We start from the raw sequence: 18,791 nt of genomic DNA on the forward strand, positions 1-18,791 counted from the left end.
TGTTACTACCCTCCATCCAGACATCTTTTCCTTTATTACTGTCCTCACTTGTCTGTCTCTCAAAAAGTCTCTCATCCATTCCAGAAGTTTCCCCTTTAGTCCTCCTATATATTCTAGTTTCCACATTAGTCTCTTATGAGGTACCTTGTCAAAGGCCTTCTCTAAGTCTAAGTACACACAATCCACCCAACCATCTCTCTCCTGTACCACATCAATCGCTCTTGAGTAAAAGCTCAACAAGTTTGAAACACATGACCTTCCACTTCTGAATCCAAACTGACATTCAGCCAAAATATTCATCTCTTCCAGATATTTTATCCATCTGTCTTTCAGGATTCTCTCACACAATTTTGCGACCATGCTGGTTAGAGACACTGGTCTATAATTCAGGGGTTCTTCCCTGTTTCCTCCCTTGTAAATTGGTACCACATTTGCCCTCTTCCATTCTTTTGGCACTTTCCCCTCTTCCAGTGAGCATACAATTAAGCTGTGAATTTTATCCGCCAGTTGTTCTCTGCATTCCTTCAGTACCCAATTAGAAATTCCATCAGGTCCTGGGGCTTTCCTTACATCTTGAGTTTCCAGTAATTTATACACTTCCAGCACCTCCACTTTTATATCTTTCATCACCGGAACATTTCTAATCACTCCCTCCCCTTCCACAAGCTCCTTTTCTTTAGTGAAAACTGACTGGAAACATTTGTTCATTATTTCTGCTTGCATTGCCGCATCCTTAAAGACCTCTCCATCTACTTTCAGCTTGGTGATTCCTTCCTTTTGTTTCAGTCTGCCATTAACAAATCTATAAAACAGTTTGGGTTCATCCTTGCATTTGTCAATAATACCTTTTTCAAAATTCCTTTCTTCTTCCCTACGTATTCTTGTGTATTCGTTTCTTATTTCTTGTTCTTGTGTGTGTGTGTGTGTGTGTGTGTGTGTGTGTGTGTGTGTGTGTGTGCACTTTTTTTTTACATATACTGTATCTTTATAACTAATGACATAGATATGATACTGTTTAAATGAAAAGAAAAAAGAAAGGAAGTTTAATCTACCAAAATGAGCAGCATAACACCTTGTCAAACCTTTCCAGTATGAAACCCTAAGGCAACACCTTGTCAGTCTTCTGGAATGTGAACCCCAAGAGCTGGTGATTGGTCGATTTGCCCTTCTGACACCATGGGCTCAATATAACTTCCTTGCACAAACCCACATGCTTGAGATATGGATTCTTGTGCCCAGATTCTCCTTGGCTAAGGTAGCTCACTAGCATCTCTACCTTACATATTACTTCTTTATCTGGTATGTTAATATTTTGTATGTCATCTAAGCAATTTATGTCTATATTACACTTTCTGTTTCTGTTACAGGTTAATATTTTCTTGTGTATTATCTATGCAGTCAGTGTCTATATAATGTAACCATTTCTGTATCTAGTACTGTGCATTAAAATTTTCCTGTATGTTGTCTACTCAGTCTTTGTCTATATTAGAAAGATGCTGATAACATACAAAATACTACACTGTTCTACTCTAACTTGGCCAAAACCTTGGTCATTTTGCTTCACATAGCTCAGTGGCAGAAAAAAGAAAACAAAGCAGCTCAACATCCTTCCCACGGCACTTCTTTGTGACTAGCATCATATTCTAGTGCTAATCTATTGTTACAAGTGAATACCGAAGATGAGGAGATGGCAATTTTCGGCCAAATTAGGGTAAAAAGGTACAGTAAAGCACAGATCCAGAAATAACCCCTAAGACAGAGGTGCTGGAAAGCCTTTCCACAGTCATGAGAGAATTCATCTCCTGCACAATTCATCTGGGTGCTGCCCCACCTGATCTTATTTCCACACCTTGTTGAACAACTCCATGAAGCTGTCATAGATCATGAAGGTGATGGCCACATCCAGACACACACGACTCAGCCTCGGCACTGTACCCTTGTAGAACCTGAAGCAAAACATAAATGATAACATCCAATCCCATATTACCCTCTCTGTGCTGTGGGGGTACAAGGCTAAGCTACCACAGTTCAATAAATTTTAAGGGTAGATGATTAACCCTATTCCCTTCAATGTCTCAACTAAGCAGCCTAGCCTTGGGCTCCTACACTCCTCATTAACATAAATGAATTGGATGATGGATGGATTACCTACCATAGTTGCTACCTTAATTTTGTAAGCAATTTTCATGTTAATGTTTAGAAATGAAGAATAAGGTAAATAAAAGAAAAAAAATGAATAAAGTACATTCATTCATTCAACATCTAAGCCAGTGTTGTCCCATTAGGTGCATATGGGCCCAGGGCTAGGCAAGTTGGTCCCGACATTATGAGAGTGATCAGCCTCACTCATCCCTGAGTGGCATTACATGAGCAATTAACCCCAACCATTCCTTGGATATAAACCTGCACCGGCTCAATCTGACTGGAGTGCCTTAATTACCGGTACCCACTAAACCACCACGTGCCATAATTTGGTTGTATGGTTACCACTCAGCAAGGTAAATGGTTTCCTGGTGTAAAGGAAACCATTTGGCTTGTCACTCAGTATAGAGTCACCAACAGGCAGAACGAAGAGGAAAGAATGAAGGAAAGAAAGACAGAAAAGGAAGGAAGGAAGAAAGGAAAGGGGAGGCACCCGAGAGCAGCACTACATCAACAGTGTGGATGGTGAGTGCCCCCATACAATATATATCAAAGAGGCTTATGTAGTGCCAATTTTAGAAATGGATGCTCAACCATTTATGCAAGCAGACTCAAGTTCACAAAACAATATCAGTAATATGAGTGGTGTGACACCATAATGCATACAGTATAGTACTATTATAAATATCAATGCTTCTTTTCAGAATATACTATTGTCAAAGCAATAAGAGCTCTACATTCTATAAAAAATCAATGATAAACATTCTGTTACACTGCTACCCTACTGCTTCAGCCCTGGTCACCCTATTAGTCTTACCAACAAAAACAGTCCTAGTAACTCACGCTCTTGGACCCTCATTTTTCCAAATCTTCTGGAAGCAGTCTAAAGTGTTCTTGTATTTACTGGCTTCCAACCCCTGCATCCTGGTCTTCACAACATCGATTGGGGTGTTGCCAAATACTGACACAGCTCCAGCGAGACCTCCAAACAGACCTAAAGGATTTGGAAAGCCAGCATAACATTTTAAAAACCACAAAAATGATATATAATGATGATGTTGAAATAACAATAAATGTGATACTAATGAATACCATTAACATTAAGATGAAGATGAAAGATTATGACAATGACATCATCATTTCTATCACCATCAATTTCGGTTTTACATCTGTTTTGCACACAACATGGGTCAGATGGGTTCACATGATGGCACTCCTTCACTCTCCCCTGTTCTGTGCCAGCTCTCAAGTAATAACTCTACAACTAAGACTGGCACACACCATCTTGACCCATGTCTTCCTAGGTCTGCCTCTCTATCAAAGGCCTGGTACCTCTGTACTTTCACATTCCTCTTCCAAACTCACCAGATCCATCCCTTCAACATGTCCAAACCATCTCAGTCTCCTCCTTTCTGTTTCTTTCCTGATGATTTCACTGCCAGCTGTCTTTTTAGTTCTTCTGAGCATTACTGGTTATCCAGCTGCACTTCACATATCCATCAGATCATTCTCATGTTGCTTCTGTCTAGTCTTACTACTGTACATTACAGCCCCTTTCTTACACTCCATATTTTACTGTCATTCAATATAACACTCTTAACACAGGTACTGCACACCTTCCCTTTTAAAGACAATGAAAACCCTCAAGATGTCATGATAGGTAACAATTCTCTTAGATTTTTTCAACCAACACACCTTTGCAGCCTGCTTGGTACCATCCCTAGAATTGATGACTTCACCATGGTAGCAGCATTTGTTTAGTCTCCAGTGACTTATCTCCCACCACTAAACATTTTACTGGCCTCTCATTGAGTGGTCTGGCTGTGCCCCAACATCTGTTGCATCAAAACTAGTAAATCCATTAGGACTAACCAACAACAAGCTTAGGGACAGGCTTGGTTGGGTCTCCTCCTCGGTACATGTCCTTGCAGGTCTCCATGACATAGAAGCGCATGGCCTGGTTGCTGCCCTGTTTCATGATGGTGGCCGTCACTCCCTGATATGTCCCACGGATACCTGGAAAATAAAGTGTGTGTATGTTGTATGTATGTACAGTTCATATGCCAGCACTACAGCACCTGGCTTCTAATATGGTTGTTCTTGTTGCTGTTGCTGCTGTGGTTCCAGGTTCATCTAAGCATGAACACAATGGAATGCAGCTGAAGTTAACCTTCTTTGGTAGTTCACCCTCTTCACTGCAGGGAATGGGGAGATAAGGGACGTACAGTACAGTACTTATAACCAGGCAATGGAGCTGACTTGTTACATTAGTTTCACCATGGGAAGGCATCTCATTCCAGCCCCTTGTAAAATGGCTAATAGTAAAGGTAACTGCCAAACCATAATACTGTTCTCTTAGGCAATTTATCATCATCCACACCTTTATTCCCACCTAAACAGATGCTCTGCTGAAGAATTAAACATACCAACTCACCTTGTTCCCTAAGAATGCACCCGAGGCCATGGAAAAAACCTCGAAATTTAGGGTTGGGTGATCGCTGGTCATTGATGAATTTTACTTTGACTGTTTCCATAGGCGTGACAGCAAAGATGGCCTCAGTAATGCCTGCACCCAGCCCACACAGCAGACGTTTACTGGGAGATAAGTTGCCTTTCTCATCAACACTGTGCTTTTTCAACTGTTCAAAGGCACCAAATCTGCAACACAGGAATGAAAGAAGAACGGATATCAGCAATTTACAGGCAGTTCTTATTATCAACAAGGGATGGGTATTAAAATATCAAATTTTGTTTACATACAACTACCATTGTAAAGAGGAGAAAACTGGGAAACCAACTTCATACATTGCAATGGAACTTTAATAGGAAAATTTTCTTTAACTTACTGAGGACTTACCAACAATAATGGATAAAAAAGCTACTTAGTAATACTGACTGCCTTATACCCATACCTGATCTGAATTACAGTGTGCTATACTGAATTACATAAAAGTTCATTAATACCTCCTTTGTGATTTTTGCAGCCACAAGCTCATTCACCCAGAAGCCTGGTAAACTCTATATAAGCTTAAGCTACCCTTCTGCAATCCACTATCTCCTCTGTTGGGGATACAGAGGGAGATGAGGGATATCTATCTAACCAGACAGTGGAGTTACCCAGTTATATAGGCACATCTGCATGAAGGCATCCCTCTCCAGCCCCATAAATAATTGTAAAGTCCTGTAACAGTACCATACCTGCATGCTGACTTGGGTATGGAACCATAAAGAAGTACGGAGAGCCCACGATAGAGGCCAAAGAAGCCGTGGTTGCGGACAGTTTTCTTGACACAGTCGATAATGCCATTGTACTGCCGGGCACCTCCACTCTTTTCATCAAGCTGCAGTTGGGTCTTGACATACTCGGTGGGGAAGGTTATGCAGATCTCAATACCACCTGTGATGCCACCTGTAACAAGAGTCATGTGTTGAGTTTTAAGGTCATTCACTTTGTATGAGTCAACTTTGTCAGTACAATGACACCTTTTGAAGTTTATTCCTTCTACATCGAAACAATTACAGTACTGTACATTAAACTCTCATAGTGAAAGGATTAATGAAAGCTACAGACTCATGCCCCTATTTCTCATGTATCTCTGCACCCCATCCTTCCATCTCATCCCTGGTCTCACCCTCCCCACCTCCATCTCACTCACATGCACTCTCCTAATCAGTGTACCTCTTCAATGCTTCTACAGAAATGCAACCAATACTGTAAACTGAAAGAAACTTGCCATTTAGCCGTGTATAACAAACAAACTTTAACTGGCAATTTTTCTGTACTCTCCTGTGAATTTAATAGCAAAAGAGAAAGCTAAAAAAAAGTTATAACAGAGGAATACTATATATCCAGCTGGGCAGTGAAACATACATTCACAAGGACCAAAATACAGTAGCTAAACAAAGAGCCACCTGAAGCTTTAGTAAACAATGAGCCTTAAATTAGCTCTCCACACTAGGAACCGCCTGAATTCTTGGTGTGGCTGGACAAAAGCAGGATACTATTGTAAGAATGCTGACTTGTAAATTACAAAGACTTTACAGAGAGTCCTTAATACAAGGCTGAATTACTGGTATTAGTGCCAATTATATATACTGAATGGGGGGGGATCAGTTAACAGTGCTAGTACCAGTTATACATAATCAACAATGATACACAGTATATTTGAGGGCATCCCTAACTTATCCAGGTATTATATGAATGTACTATATGGTACATATCATCACGTTATATATAATGACCTGGCTAAAACTGATGTAATCAGGTAAAGCAATATCCCAGAAAGATGTTGAATTAAATTATCTGGTAATATACTGAGGCAATATTGAGTGGTAATATGCTGGTATAATATGAATATACTTTATATCATGAGATACTGCTATGGAGTAATTCTGCTGCAATACTGAAAAGAATACAGTAATTTAACATAATACTGCTGAGTACTATTAAGAGTTGATATCCTAGAGTAATGCTGTGATATAACATACTAGAGTATTCTAAGTAATATCCTTGCAAAATATTCTGAGAGAATCAGAGAATAATATTCTGAGGTAATGCTATGCTGTCATATTCTGAGCTAATGTTATGGGGTACCATCAATATTACGAGGAAGTCCATCCATCCATCCATCCATTATCCAATCCTACACTGCCCCATGAGGAGCGTAGGAGCCCGGGGCTAGGCAGTTGGTCCTGACATTTAAGATGAGAGTGACCAGCCTCACTCATCCCTGAGTGGCATTACATAAGCAATCAACCCCAACCACCCCTTGGATATAAACCTTCACCGGCTCAATCCGACTGGAGCGCAATAATTACCTACGAAACCACCAGGCGCCAAAATTTGGTTATATGGTTACCACCCAGCGTAGTAAATGGTTTCCTGATGCACAGGAAACCATTTGGCTTGTCACTCACTGTAGAGTCACCCACAGGCTGAAGGAAGTGGAAAGAATGAAGGAAAGAAAGACAGAAGAGGGAGTGTAAAGTCATCCGTAGGCAGAAGGACAAGGAAAGAATGAAGGAAAGAAAGACTGAAGAGAATGGAAGGAAAGAAGGATGGAGAGGAAGGGGCAGACACCCGAGAGCAGCACTACATCCAGTGAGTGGATGGTGAACGCCCCCACCTACCAAAAACTAACTAAATATTCGAAGGTATTATCCATGAGCAATATTCTGAGGTACCATTCTCAAGTTTAATTCTTGCGCTATATCCAGGAACAATATTGAGGTAATATCAAGGAGTAATATTCTTGGGTAATATTGTGGAGTAATAAGCTGAGGTAATATCGTGGGTTAATATTTCAAGGATACAGTGTTGAGTACCAGCGAGGAAATATATGATGCATTAATAATCTAAGGATATAACTACCGTGAAGTAATATCCTGGATCAATAACACTGCCAACGGCCATGCCACGTTGAGTACACCGCTTCCCGTTCGATCAGCGAAGTTAAGCAACGTTGGGTCTGGTTAGTACTTGGATGGGTGACCGCCTGGGAACACCAGATGCTGTTGGCATCCCTACGTCAAGTGTGGTTGGTGGAGGATTAGTGCCCCTCCCTGTAAAACAATTAACTCTAAGCCCTTGGCCACCCTGTCTGGGATACATGGCGTCTGGCAATGAATGAATGAAAAAATAACACAGGCACCCTAGTTTATTTTCCCTCACGAAGTCTGGCACACATGGGGGTAATAATCACGATAATATTAGGAACAATTTTTGCTTCCACACGCATCAGTTTCCTCGTGAAGTTAGCAGGCTGCGTACCACCTCATAGGGCAACACAGGATTAGATGATGATTTTATCATCACATACCATAAACCAAGAAGCTTCATCGAGAAGGAAAGCTTCATTGCTTGACACCGAGGCATATTGTGGTGAAGGGGGTTACAACACTCTCCACTATGCTCATTTTACTATAACTTGGCGATGATAGGTGGAGGCGCCCATCATCCACTCACCTGATGTAGTGCTGCCTACTTCTTCGTTCATGCCTATCATTCTTTTTCGGTGTCTGTCCTATCTTCATACTATAACAATATAAGGCATATCCTTCTTGAAAGCCCAGTTTTGGCAACAGATTAAGATAAGAATAAAATGTTAATCACGAAGTAGTGCTGCAGACAGGATGTACATTCTTAACATTAGCTTTTTCTGCCACTGGGTTACGTGAAATAAGCTGCAAAAGGACGAAAATCTTGGCCAAGTTAAGGTGAAAGACCTATATCGCCCCAGTCTATGATGGTCTCCTATGAAATTTAGCCGTACCCTCTAATGACTTCTTTTTAAATATTTTTTCTACTTCCAACCAATTTATTTAAATACAGCTGCAAAAGGGCGAAAACTTCCGCCAGGTAAAAATGAACCAACTACAGTCACCAGCCACAAGCAGCCTAGCAACACAGCACGCCGACTGAAATAAGCCAATGTCATCCACTCAAACATTATGGCGTGTGGTAAGTGGAGCAAGGTCATCCAGATATGTTGCCTTTAGAGTTTACTTCGTTCTCCTTCCCTTACACTGACGCAACACACAGGCCTGGTACTGTACATTACTCTCACCTTACCACAATTTTTGTCTTTCTCAGTAGCTAAACTATATAGCCACTATTTCACTATTGCTACTACTACTACTACTACTACTACTACTACTACTTCTATTACCACCACCACCGTGTCAGCAAAAGTTCACCGGTATCCACCCTGAATTCAATCATCCGCCAACCATCATTATCGCCGCTCAACAAACCAATCCACCTCGTTCCAGTTTCGTCTAAGGTCAGAGCAAAGTTCAGCAGCTTCACCGACTCCTGCACACAATAAACAGAGGCTTGGGGGATGTATTTACCGTCGCTAAATTCATGTGCAGTCGCCATTACACTCCAGAATCCTAGATGTGTCTTGGGATCAGGAAGCTCGCTTGTACAGAGTAAGAAATAGGTGCCTTCCCAGTTCCGTCTGATGATACTTTACAAATGGCGAAACACAATGTACCCCCAGTTTCAACCAATACTTGTTTCAGATGGTTGACTTTTCCGCTTTGTATTCGTTAACCTTTGGTTACGTGTCTTACCTGTGTACGGACGTTCATGCCTCGTCACCACTATCATGTGTTATTTATGCATATTATAACCTGATTACAAAGCTAAACACACACACACACACACACACACACACACACACACACACACACACACGCACATACAAATGTGAAGGTAGGCCTACCTGCAAAGTATACCAAAAAGGGGGCAATTCAAGGCAGCCTCTTAAGCCTACAAATAAGTGATTCCTATTGATTAGTTATATAATCATTTTAATCAATTTCCTATGAGGTGATACCGCACATTAAATATAAATAGACAAACAGACAGATAGATATAGATATGATATAAACAGACAAACAGATAGATACAGATATAGATATGATATAAACAGACAGATAGATACAGATATAGATATGCATTAATTCCTGAAGTGCTTTCGTGCATCCCTCTCATATTTGCCCTGAAACTGTGAATACAGAATCAAAAGCGCTTGGGAAATTCATGTTTCTTTAATACCATGCCGGTATCAGCATTTCCTAGGATTACAGGCTTCCACAGCGATTTATTTGCCTCTCTCTCTCTCACTCTCTCTCTCTCTCTCTCTCTCTCTCTCTCTCTCTCTCTCTCTCTCTCTCTCTCTCTCTCTCTCTCATAAGACAAAGTGGAAATGGATTGGGTGGTAAGCGGAGACAGGGTTGGGATGTGTTGAGGGGAATGGAGGGAAGGGAGGGAGGCAGGAAGAGAAAGAAGAGGAAAGGAAGGAGGGAGGGAGGAGAAAGGGCTGGAGAGAAAGGATAAAGGAAGGGGTGAGGAAGACTGGATAGGAGTGGAGGGAGGAAAGGAGAGAAGGTGGGGAATAAAATGGGTAAAATGAATGACTGGAAAGGAGCAGGAAAGGAAGGAGGGAGAAGGAGAGGAAGAAGGATGGGGAAGGAGAGAAGGAGGGAGAGAAGGTCTGAGGGTAAGGAGGAAGAAAACAGAAGGCGGGAGGGAAGGTAAGAAATGAGTGAAAAAGACAAAATGAAAGGGAAAAACAAAGATAAGAAGAGGGGAAAAAAGTAACCATTCACTTCTTCATTATCGATTCAACCACCACATTCTTGTTAAAATCTGATAAATTTATTAAGCCTTGAGAGAGAGAGAGAGAGAGAGAGAGAGAGAGAGAGAGAGAGCAAAGAAAAGTGGAGTGGAGGGAATAGCTGTGTAAATACGTGTGTGTGTGTGTGTGTGTGTGTGTGTGTGTGTGTGTGTGTGTGTGTGTGTGTGTGTGTGTAATAATGTGACACTCGTGGTAGAATGCCGAGGAGTTTGGGTGAAGGTCGTGTCCCAGACAGGCGCCATACCTCTCTCTCACTCTCTCTCTCTCTCTCTCTCTCTCTCATACACATTCCCTCCTCTTATTTTCTTATGGCCGTCGTTCCCTCCCTCCCTCCCTCTCTCCTTCCCATCGTCCCATCATATGTTTTCCTTCCCTCCCCCCGTTTTTTTTTTTCACTTCATTATCTTTACCAATCCTGTTTCTTCCTCTCCTTCCTGCGTATTTACCTCCCTCCTTCCTTCCGCTTCTTTCCTTATTTCATCTCTCACTTCCTCCATTCTGTCTTTCACTCCCCCATTTCCCCTCCTCCATTCCTTCTTAATCACTCTCCCTCCCTTATCGTAGTCCCTCCCTCCCTCCCTCCCTCCCTCTCTCTCTGGCTTGTCAATCAGAGTACAGTCACCTGAAAGCAGCAATAAATCAAGTGAGTGGATGGTGGGTGAACTGGTAGAGATTGATGGACAAACTAACGGACTGGAAGACACATGCAAAAAATATATACTGTATATGAGAGAGAGAGAGAGAGAGAGGGGGGGAGAGAGAGAGAGAGAGAGAGAGAGAAATATACACGAAACAGCTGTACACATCCTCTAGTTTCACCTTTAATCACGCTACTCCTTCTTCCCACCTCTATTTTGTGCACTCCAGTAATCTTAATATGAGGAATTTATCATAATATCTGTGGTATTTGCCCAGAATACATGCGATCAAGGGTGAAACGTATCATCAGAGCTGTGATTTGTGTGTGTGTGTGTGTGTGTGTGTGTGTGTGTGTGTGTGTGTGTGTGTGAAAGAGAGAGAGAGAGAGAGAGAGAGACGTGTGGGACCCAATCAGTGTTGGACGCTGGCCACCAAATAAAAGAACCAATCCAACACACTGATCAACAACCTAATCCACAAAAATACAACCATTTATTTTTCTCTCATCATCATTATCATCTAAACTGCTGAACTACGTAGAAATTACTGTATATACCCTGAACTTTACCTGATTCAACAGATCAGACTCATTTACAACTTTTTACCACCACAATCACCGCCACCACCATCATCATCACAGTTCAAATGGAATGAACTTTAGTGTACTGTATTATACTCCGTTTCCTGAAGGCCACACACTATACTGTGACTGTAATCTTCAAACTGTTCCCAGCTTCCTTCGCGGATTGATCTCGCGTCCATTTCTCGACCACCTAACCAATGTCATTACTACAAACGGATGTGTGGGGGGGGGGGATGAATGGGCACTGGGTGAAGAGCTAACTCTTTTGTGAGAGAGAGAGAGAGAGAGAGAGAGAGAGAGAGAGAGAGAGAGAGAGAGAGAGAGAGAAAGCAGTGAAATTTTCGGTAATCCCCGGTGTATATTAAAGCAAGAAGTATACAGTAGGTGTTATCTGTGACGTCCCATCCTAATCTCCCTCAGCTCCGACAGGTTATCTTAAAAGAGTTCACCTGCCTCTCTCGTGGTACCTTGCCCTTTCTTATCATCACTATCAGCCCCCACTACTGCACAGAACAGAACACACCAGCATCACTATGTTATACTGTATCATCCCCATCATCATTTTTTTCACTATCATCACCATTACAGAATTACACACAGATGTCGGCATTATGTCATTACCACTACACGGCATGGACACACCAGCATCATTATCCTGTGTTGTATCATCATTATCATCATCGTCATCATTTAGCAACACAGTATGGTGTTCATCTCACACTATCATCATCCATTCATCACTATTTTACACTATATTCATCGTGTCACCACAACCATACACACATCACAATCTTACATTCTCCCCGTCAACACACTATCCCATTCATTATGTTCATCTATCATCAACAAGTACTATTCCCATCTATCACTCTTCCTCCGAAATGGTCCATTCTTAGACGGACTAAGACACACATAACTTCAGAATTCGATAAGCCTTAATTATGAGGTCAGAATGAGTCTCCTGGGTTGCCTCCTAAACCCACGAGAACACCGCTCTCAGAAGTGGAAGAGGAGAGGAGAGGAGAGGGGTGGAGTGGAGTCATTAGCCCCAAGGTCTAAAGCCCATTATCAGGGCATCAGCGCAGTATACGATAAGGGTGAATGATGTATATGGCGACGTGGGTATTTTTAATCTCATAAGTAGGTCAAGTGAAAAGTTTTAATGCACGTCAACTAACCTGACTGATGGCATCGCACACACATTAACCACATCAAAAGTGCTTAGCAAGGTGAAAGGAAACCGCGCCTGAACTTCGACCTTGTGACCTTGACTACTGCTCGATCTGGACAAAAATTACATCGTTTCTTCTCAGAGTCACACACAATTTATCTGCCGATTTTGATCTAAATCAGATCTAGTATTCATGAAACTGCTAACATATATACGGTACACACATGCATACGTTCATACATCACCCATACATATACAAACATACATATACATACATAGAGGCTATACATACATACACTGAAACAGACAATCACACTAGTTACGCTCTGTGTCCCTAATTACCACATATAACACGTTTAACTCACAACACACAGAAACATACAAACACACAGATCCAAAACGTTAAACCCCATTAAACAGAGAGAGAGAGAGAGAGAGAGAGAGAAACATACCTGTACATACACGAATACATAAAAAGAAAGCAACTTGATCAGCGTCGCTAATTAACACACACACACACACACACAAAGGGAACTACATGGGGGGTGAAGCAGAGACAGTGCAAAGGTCATCCATGTTGGTGTAGGGTGAGGCTGTGTGCTGTGTTGATCTGGGTGCTGTGAAGGCGGTGGCGGGCGGGGGAGTGGAGGTCGGCATTGGCTTAATATTTCCTTATTCTTACTCTTTACAGAACTTGATTTATACAGCGGTAGTTCTAACGGGTTTGCTGTTTAATTTTTATTTTATTTTCTCGTTCCTACTCGTTGAACATCTTGAGATTCTAATTTTTCTTGCTTCTTACACCTCTCTCTCTCTCTCTCTCTCTCTCTCTCTCTCTCAAACCACCGCAACTTTCACTGTCCCTTAGCTCTCTCTCTATCCACTGTCCCTTCTCTCTCTCTCTCTCTCTCTCTCTCTCTCTCTCTCTCTCTCTCTCTCTCTCTCTCTCTCAAACCACCGTAACTTTCACTCCCTGTAGCTTTCTCTCACACGCCCAATGTTTTTGTTCTACCTTCCCAAACATTATACAGTGCATTTTTTTACACTACTTTCTTGCGCCATCTTTAACTTGCTTTTTGTTATGTTTTCACAGGGAAGCAAGAAATGCGAGGTTATGTGTGTGTGTGTGTGTGTGTGTGTGTGTGTGTGTGTGTGTGTGTGTGTGTGTGTGTGTGTGTGTGTGTTTTGATTTTTTGTTGTTCTGTTGTTTTTGCACGTATCTGTTTTTGTTTTGGTGAAGGAGAAAAATGGAGGTGGTTTTTATATGGAACTTTTTTTGCTCCCTCCCTCTCTCTCTCTCTCTCTCTCTCTCTCTCTCTCTCTGTGCGCGCGCGTGCGTGTGTGTCAATTTATTAGACATATGGGCTAGAACAACACACAGTAACATCACCATCACTCCTCACTCTTGTCATGTACATCACACACACACACACACACACACACACACACACACACACACACACAGTAACAAGATCGATCCCACAAAACACAAGAAATAGTTTGAAGGGTTAAATACTATTAATATTCTTTGCTGATCCTCCACTCAAGTCTAATACCATCACACAAGCCGGATGAGACGGCCCTGGTATGTATTCAGTATGGACGGTGGGTATTAGCGGCCAAATGGTGACATGTAAAGGTATCTGACACGTAGGAGGACAGCTACGCCTTAAGGAACAGGTAACAGTCGGCACATAATAAGTGTTAGGGAGGGAGGGAGGGAAGGAAGAAAGGAGGATGAGGAAGGGCGGAATGAGGGTGGATGAGAGAGAAAGAGAGAGAGAGAGAGAGAGAGAGAGAGAGAGAGAGAGAGAGAGAGGGGGGGGCATTAGGAAGGTGGGAGAGGAGGGAGAAATGAGAAAAGAAAGATGCGAGAATTGAGGCAATGAGATAAAAATGGGTGAAGGGAAAATAATGGTTTAACTTCAGCAGGTGAGGACGGAAGATTAATATCCTGATGCTGCGAGGGAAGGAAGGAAAGAAGGAAGGGAGGATGGTAAGTAAAAAGAAAGTCACAACTGAAAGAAAGAAAGACAGACGTTGAAGGAAAAATAAAAAGGGGGGGTTATGACTTTATACTTATCAATATTTTATTCTACCTTATCCTGACGTGATCTCTCTCTCTCTCTCTCTCTCTCTCTCTCTCTCTCTCTCTCTCTCTCTCACACACACACACACACACACACACAGATCACACAGCTTACACACGAATGCGCTGAAACACTAATAGGACAAAAAATCATACGTACAGCAAAAGAAAAAAAATAACCTAATATATAACGCAAAAATAAAACATCCATAAAGTCAACGTGATACATAAATTATATTGTAAGAGAATTAAATAAACGAAACGCCACACCTCTCCACTTCACACACTTGCCGCATATTTATAACTTTCAATTTTCTATATTTCAGTTCTTCGGTTTCAGAACACAGCAACCATCTTTCACCCTCCCTATCAACAGATGACTTTGTTCAACTAACGAGATGCTCTTGATAGTGAAGTGACTGGAAATTTCCTCCATTAGCCTTTATCAAAGCTTATTTTCCATTCTCTCTCTCTCTCTCTCTCTCTCTCTCTCTCTCTCTCTCTCTCTCCTGTCACCAGACGATTTTTCTAGTCTTCACGAGTTAAAAAAAAAAAATCTCTACTACTCTAGTCTTGCTATCATCAGACAATTTTTTTCAGCTTCTTCAAGACCCATCGTAGTGATGTTACCCTGCCTTGTACCGGTGCGTTTGCTGTAAAAAGTTTATGGATAAAAAAATGAAAAATTAATGACGTCTTTGCTGTCTATCTCTATTCATCTATATATCTGTCTGCCTCCGTTCAATCTGTCGCTACCTGTCCTTACCCATCTTAATATCTACCTAAAGAGATGTTTCTCAAAATTTTTCACTTCTTTCCCCACCTGTGGGGATCTTAACATCCTCGTGGTCCCCCTTTCAGTTTTCTCTCAAGCCCCAAACAAATAATGACGGATTTTTTTTTTTGTGCTCTCCATTTATTTTAATACAACTTTCAATAAGAATGCATATTTTGTTATATATCAATGGGATGGATGACACTGCTTTCAGTCAGTCGACTGATTCGAGGTTGAGTCACTGATAACACACATCTCATATCTGGGTGCACATCCAACCGGTTTCGGCTTTCACTTTTTATGTGAAGGGTGGAGAAACTAGGTTCACATAAATATGTTGTGGAAAATGGCATGAGATACAGGTAAATGCAATTTCATAGACACACTCTGATTTACTACTTACAATAGCCCGCCATGGCCCCTCTAAAATCCTGCCATGGCCTCAATGGGGGCATGGCTCCCAGTATGACAAGTAGTGCCTCACCTAAAGTACTGTAATATATACCGGTACATAATGAATGGCACGTACTTTCCTTGCCTAAAAAGTTTGTCAAAGTATTATGTGCCGTGGAAAATGCTGATACTTTCCTTGCTGGACACCGGCAGCATCCACCACTTTCAATCTCGCCAATCCACCTCCCCATCCCCCCTTCTCCCTTCTCTCCCTCCCCCATCTACCCTCTCTCCACCCTCTTCCTATTTCATCCCCTTTCCTTCTTTTTCTTTTTCTTTTCAGGGTGTTTAGTAGGAAGAGAAGAGGTTTCGTCATGAATATACAATACCGGTAGGCTAAATATTGTGCTGCAGTACACTCCCCGTCCCCCTCCACCATGCTCTATCTACCTTCCCCTCCTCCCCTTCCCTTCCCTTTCATCTCTTCCTCCTCCTCCTCCCTCCCGCCGTCTCCATCCCCCACCGCCCGCTTCCTCCTCCTCATCTCCTCCCTCCCCTTCCCCTCCCCTCTCCCATGCTCTACCCCATTCTCTTCCCTTCCCCTCCCCTCTCCCATGCTCTACCCCATTCTCTTCCCTTCCCCTCCTCTCCCTCCCCCCTCCACCCGGCTGTCCTTCGCTCTACCCAGTCCCGTTACTAAGGCAACTTATCTTGATATCTTAGGCTGCTTCCTGCTCCTTGTCCCTTTCTAAACCCTTCAGTAGGATAACGCATTTTAATTTATTCTTACTACTAAAAAATAAAAAATTATATTAAACCAGGTTTGCAAAGGCAGGCCGCAGTGAAGGGGTTATCTCCAATAACACCTGCGAGTCTACTGTCTACACTCTACAGTATACTTCGCAACTCTCGGAGGATTTTACCTTAACTCCTTCCATTCGATAATTTATTTTATTCTTACGATCTCCAGACGTTATTATTCTACTTACGGAATATCTCTTGTAGTAGACTGGGCAAATAAAGGCTATATCTAACCCCTCCAGTTCGAATGTCCAACCTTAGATGAATGAAATCGTCTGCAGATGGCAATTAAGAGCACATTAAGTCATAGTAATGAAGGGGTTAAGAATCTCGTAATGAAAGGGTTAAATATTCCCCTTCCCTTTCTCGCTTATGGCAGTCTTTATCCTAAGAACTTATTGCAGGAAAGACAAGATAAGGATAATGCAGTATCTTCTCACACCTTCCGTCTTTCCTCCAAAAATACATCTGAGTTACGGATAGCGTATTGTCTTTAGCTGCTTTGTGAATTTCTTTGGGCTGATTTACGGTACACACAAATTTACGATCCCTTCTCTGCCATTGCTAAATAGGCTATTATGAGAAAAAATACGTAAAAATAAAAATTAAGATACATGGCTATATTCTACGTGCTAAACTTCGTTGCTCCTTTTAGTGATCGACTTAGTCTGTTACACCTTTACATATTTTTAGCAAGGATATTGTTTGTCACAGCAATGTCCATGAAAACAGGATATTGGCAAAACAAATAACTGAGAAAGTGATGCCACCTAATTTAGAATAAGACCCAGAATCTTAGGTTTCCCTTCTTGAAGAAAAAATCTTATAGGTGTAATTATGGCATAGAAGGCTTCGTAGCACCATTTCCTTAACGATTTATTTTGCACATCACATCTTGACATTCTCTTGTATGCTATTCATATCGTTTTAACATCGACAGTTTGCATCAATAACATATTCCGTAGCCTAAAAGAATGCTGATACCCTCCGAAATATATCGCGAAGGAGGAGGTGCTACGCAGTCACTGAAAATGTACATTAGTCACGATGAAAACTATCGTATTTTCACCTGTCTGTAAATCCCAAGTTAGCCTACACCGCTGCACAAACCTGATCCTGTCTAAAGTTATCTGCTCTACTGTACGTTAGGCCTATCTAACACCGTCATACCCTACGTTAGCTTCTTTCTCAGGGCAACAATGGCGATCCAAATTTTCACTGTAATACGCTTGATATACTGTCTATCGATTCGCACGTCACTTCCCTGTCCGCCCTGTCACTCAAACTTTCCCTGGATTTAAAGTAGAGGTTGACAAGGTTGGAATTGGCTAGACTGTCACTTAACCAACGTTGTAGCATATCTTTCTTACTGATTCATTCTTGTATCTTGAACGCTGACATATTCTCCGTGTCATTCATGCAATCTTTCACAACATATAGCAGATATTAACGAAATCCAACATTAACAGGGTGTACTATGCAAAATAAACTACAAGAGCCGCCACTGCCCACCTAATTTCATGTTTTATGCCTTACCTGCCACTATGCCCTTAAGCCCTATGTTGCCACCCCCTCCCGCCGCCGCTGCACCTGTCTGGTTCATCCACGGACGCAGGAAAGGCGATCTAAAGGCCGGCGAGGGAGTGTCCATTGTGGTGAAAGACGAGTGTGTGTACAACCTCCTTCTCCACAACACAGCTGAGCCTCACAACACAGCTGACTGCAGACTAGCCACGGCGTCGTCGTCTGCAGAGTTGCCAAACTTCACCAAACTAATATAGCGAAATTTGCTTTTAAAAAGCGCTAAATACAAAATACACCCGAAAATCCCTATATAAAGTGCTGCAGTCTCATCAATATCCCTAACAGTTAGTATAATCATTCTAGAAGACAGCTACATCTCTTCTGGCTAAATGTTAATAACTGTCACTAAATGGAAGATAACTACCGAAAAAAGCGTTAACTTGACAACTGGTCGTGTGAGGTGAGCATCGTACGATCTGTGGAGGATGCCAGTGTTCGTCTACATATTTTTAAGAAATTGTTCTGCT

General features: G+C 41.9%; 1 protein-coding gene and 1 non-coding gene across 2 annotated transcripts; one reads left to right on the plus strand and one right to left on the minus strand.

Moving 5' to 3' along the window:
• Positions 1–1,837: 1,837 nt before the first annotated feature.
• sea (mitochondrial citrate transporter scheggia) lies at positions 1,838–18,391 on the minus strand. Its single transcript, XM_080283055.1, has 6 exons — positions 18,277–18,391; positions 5,341–5,551; positions 4,577–4,800; positions 4,015–4,158; positions 2,986–3,136; positions 1,838–1,946 (listed from the first exon to the last, which is right to left on the minus strand). Exons 1-6 carry the CDS (start codon positions 18,389–18,391, stop codon positions 1,838–1,840), a joined length of 954 nt encoding a protein of 317 aa, XP_080139181.1.
• LOC145413586 (5S ribosomal RNA) lies at positions 7,544–7,662 on the plus strand. The gene has a single exon (XR_013899758.1). It is a non-coding gene; the product is annotated as a 5S ribosomal RNA (ribosomal RNA).
• Positions 18,392–18,791: the final 400 nt, after the last annotated feature.

Source organism: Coenobita brevimanus, chromosome 96, assembly GCF_032717465.1.
Source record: "Coenobita brevimanus isolate Jiangsu-jjx chromosome 96, ASM3271746v2, whole genome shotgun sequence".
NCBI classification, from domain to species: Eukaryota; Metazoa; Arthropoda; class Malacostraca; order Decapoda; family Coenobitidae; genus Coenobita; species Coenobita brevimanus.